Below are 2,575 nucleotides of genomic sequence, written 5' to 3' on the forward strand. Positions count from 1 at the left end.
AAGTCCGAGTCGGAGAATAACGAGTAGTAGCAGTTTTTCGTTTTATCTATCTATCATAGATTCATAGGAGAAGACTATGAACTATCTACGCACTATTTTGTATCGTAGAAGCAGGCTATGTGACAAACTATCTCCACATTTGTACTATCATAACCAAATGTGTATCGAATCAGAGTTCACATAGTAGGCGTCAAGGAAAAAAAAGATGAAATATAGCGTGCCTGCTCAAGCGGCTCGAGCGCGCTTTATTTTGCAGCGGCCGCTGGAGCCAGCGCCTCGCCGCGCGCCAAAAATTGGCTCACCCAACACTGTATTCTGATTTTGAGTGCGCCGCGCGTTGGACGGTTGTTGAAGATCCTATTAGGGAACCTCCTCTTTTATCTTAGCACAATTAGCAATTCTTCATAATAAAGTTGCCATGATGCCTTTCCCTAAAAAACAGCAAAATAAAAACTGCAGATACTTACAACGGTAGCCAAGACATTTATTTAAAATCATAAATTCAAAACCCAACGCTCACGATAGTCACCACAAACACAAACCGTGCAAACACAAGAAACTCTTTTTTGGTGCTAATACGAGTACGTCTACCCTGTTGTAACAGGGACATGAGGGACAGCGAACACCACTAGCTCGGCCCGCCGGCGCGTGATGAGCCCGTCCTCCTCAGTCATGTCCAGCTCCTCGGGGAGCATGCCGTCCGGCAGCTTCCAATCGAAATGGAAGAGCAGCGCCGCGAGGGCGAGCTCGAGGTGCACGAGGCCGAAGGAGACGCCGGGGCATATCCTCCGGCCGGCGCCGAACGGCAGGAACTCGAAGTCCACCCCCTTGAAGTCCGGCGTGCCGCAGCTCTCGAACCTCTCCGGGACGAACTCCTCGGCGGAGTCCCAGTGGGCCGGGTCCCTGCCCATCGCCCAGGCGTTGACCAGCACCATGGCGCCCTGTGGCACGTCGAAGCCGAGCAGCTGCTGCCGCGGGCCGCCGCACTCCCGTTTCAGCATCACCGGCGGGTGCAGCCTGAGCGTCTCCTTGATGACCAGCCGCAGGTAGTGCAGGTCCGTGAGGCCGTCCTCCGTCACCGTGCGGTGGCCGTCGAGCTGCCGCCGGACCTCGTCCTGCGCCCTCCGCATGGCCGCCGGCTTACGGAGCAGCTCGGCCATTGCCCACACCAGCGTGGTCGACGTAGTCTCGCTGCTCGCACTAATCAGGTCCTGCATGCATGCAAACAATAATGGTTGGTTGACGCCTTTCGATCGAGGAGTCTTGGTGATGGTAATTGGTAAACACTAGACAGGATCGGGATTCGGGAGAGAGCTTACGATGATGACCAATTTGATGTTGTCCGTGGTGAAGGGATACTTGGAGTCCATGTCGTCCTGGAGCCTCAAGAGCACGTCAAGCAAGTCCTCGGCGTGCTCCTCTCCGCCGTCGGCTGATCTCTTCTTGTCCCGATGCTGCCGGATGACGGAGTCCATGAAGGCGGCCATGCGTTTGTTGCGGTGGTCGATCCTGGCGGGCACGCGGCTGAGGAGCATGGCGAGCCGGGACGACGGGAAGAGGTCCGGCAGGGTCATCCCCGGCACGATCTTAAGCCCCTCCCGCAGCAGCGTGAACAGGGTGTCGCGGTCGTCGCTCCTCAGGCGGCCGATCATGGCCTGCACCGAGGAGTCCGCGACGAACGACGCCAGCCCCCTGGTCAGGTTCACGGACGCCGACGCCGACGCCGCCGACGCGACGGAGCGGAGCAGGCGTCCCAGCATCTCCGCTCTGACAGCGCGGAAGGAGTGGACGCGGCGGTTGCTGAGGAGCTCGAGGGTGCAGATCTTGCGGAGCTGCCGCCAGCCGTCGCCGTAGGGCGCGAAGACGAGGCCCTCGGAGCCACGCAGGAAGAGCTGCATGGTCGGGCTGAGGGGCCGCGACGCGAAGGCCACGTCGTGGGTCTTCATGATCTCGCGCGCCGCGTCCGGTGAGGAGACCACGAGCACGGGGAGCTGGCAGAACCGGAGCAGCATGAGCGGGCCGTGGCGCCGAGCCAGGTCGCGCATGGCGTGGTGCGGCGGGACCGACAAGCCGGCGAGGTAGTGCAGGTGTCCGATCACCGGCAGCGCCCATGGCCCCGGCGGAAACCGTTGTCGGCCGGCCGACCTCCTGCGGCTGCGGAACACCCCCACCAGGTAGAGCGCAGGTACCACGACCAGAAGGAGAGGCAGGAGGAGCGAGTAATATGCTGGGCTCTCGGCAGCCATGGCCACTAACTTGGAGCTCGGTCGATCGGCGTCAAGCGTACGTGGTGCGCTGATGTGTTGTTTCGTGAGGAGGTTTGGATATTTATAGCGGCCTTGCGTAGAGTGTGGTCATCTTGGCTGCACCGGAGCGATTTGTTTGCATTCCGTGGCACCACCCCGGCCCGGATGGCAATGCGATCTCTACTAGACAAGTCAAAATCGCCTGCGGTCACCTGCTACGACATCCGCCCCGACTGCATGCACAGCTTGAAGTGACAGCTCACAACGAGATACTTGGACACCGCTCCTTCTAATTATCCCATTATCTTATCTGCATACGCTTGGTTTTA

At 59.1% G+C, this 2,575-nt stretch overlaps 1 protein-coding gene across 1 annotated transcript; it reads right to left on the reverse strand.

Annotated features, from left to right (window-relative positions):
- Nucleotides 1-483: 483 nt before the first annotated feature.
- Nucleotides 484-2,281, reverse strand: LOC125547928 (premnaspirodiene oxygenase-like). Its single transcript, XM_048711662.2, has 2 exons — nucleotides 1,320-2,281; nucleotides 484-1,211 (listed from the first exon to the last, which is right to left on the reverse strand). The coding sequence occupies exons 1-2, from the start codon at nucleotides 2,244-2,246 to the stop codon at nucleotides 588-590; spliced, it is 1,551 nt and encodes a 516-aa protein (XP_048567619.1). The 5' UTR covers nucleotides 2,247-2,281; the 3' UTR covers nucleotides 484-587.
- Between the last annotated feature and the right edge of the window lie 294 nt (nucleotides 2,282-2,575).

Source organism: Triticum urartu, chromosome 3A (genome assembly GCF_056163025.1).
Source record: "Triticum urartu cultivar PI428250 chromosome 3A, HENAU_Tu73, whole genome shotgun sequence".
Classification (NCBI taxonomy): Eukaryota; Viridiplantae; Streptophyta; class Magnoliopsida; order Poales; family Poaceae; genus Triticum; species Triticum urartu.

Bases quoted from the DNA above. Each gene is read 5' to 3' on its own strand.
- LOC125547928 (XM_048711662.2), bottom strand. From the start codon at position 2,246: ATGGCTGCCGAGAGCCCAGCATATTACTCGCTCCTCCTGCCTCTCCTT. The intron at 1,212-1,319 runs GTAAGCTCTCTC...GCATGCATGCAG, and splicing joins ACATCAAATTGGTCATCATC to GACCTGATTAGTGCGAGCAG.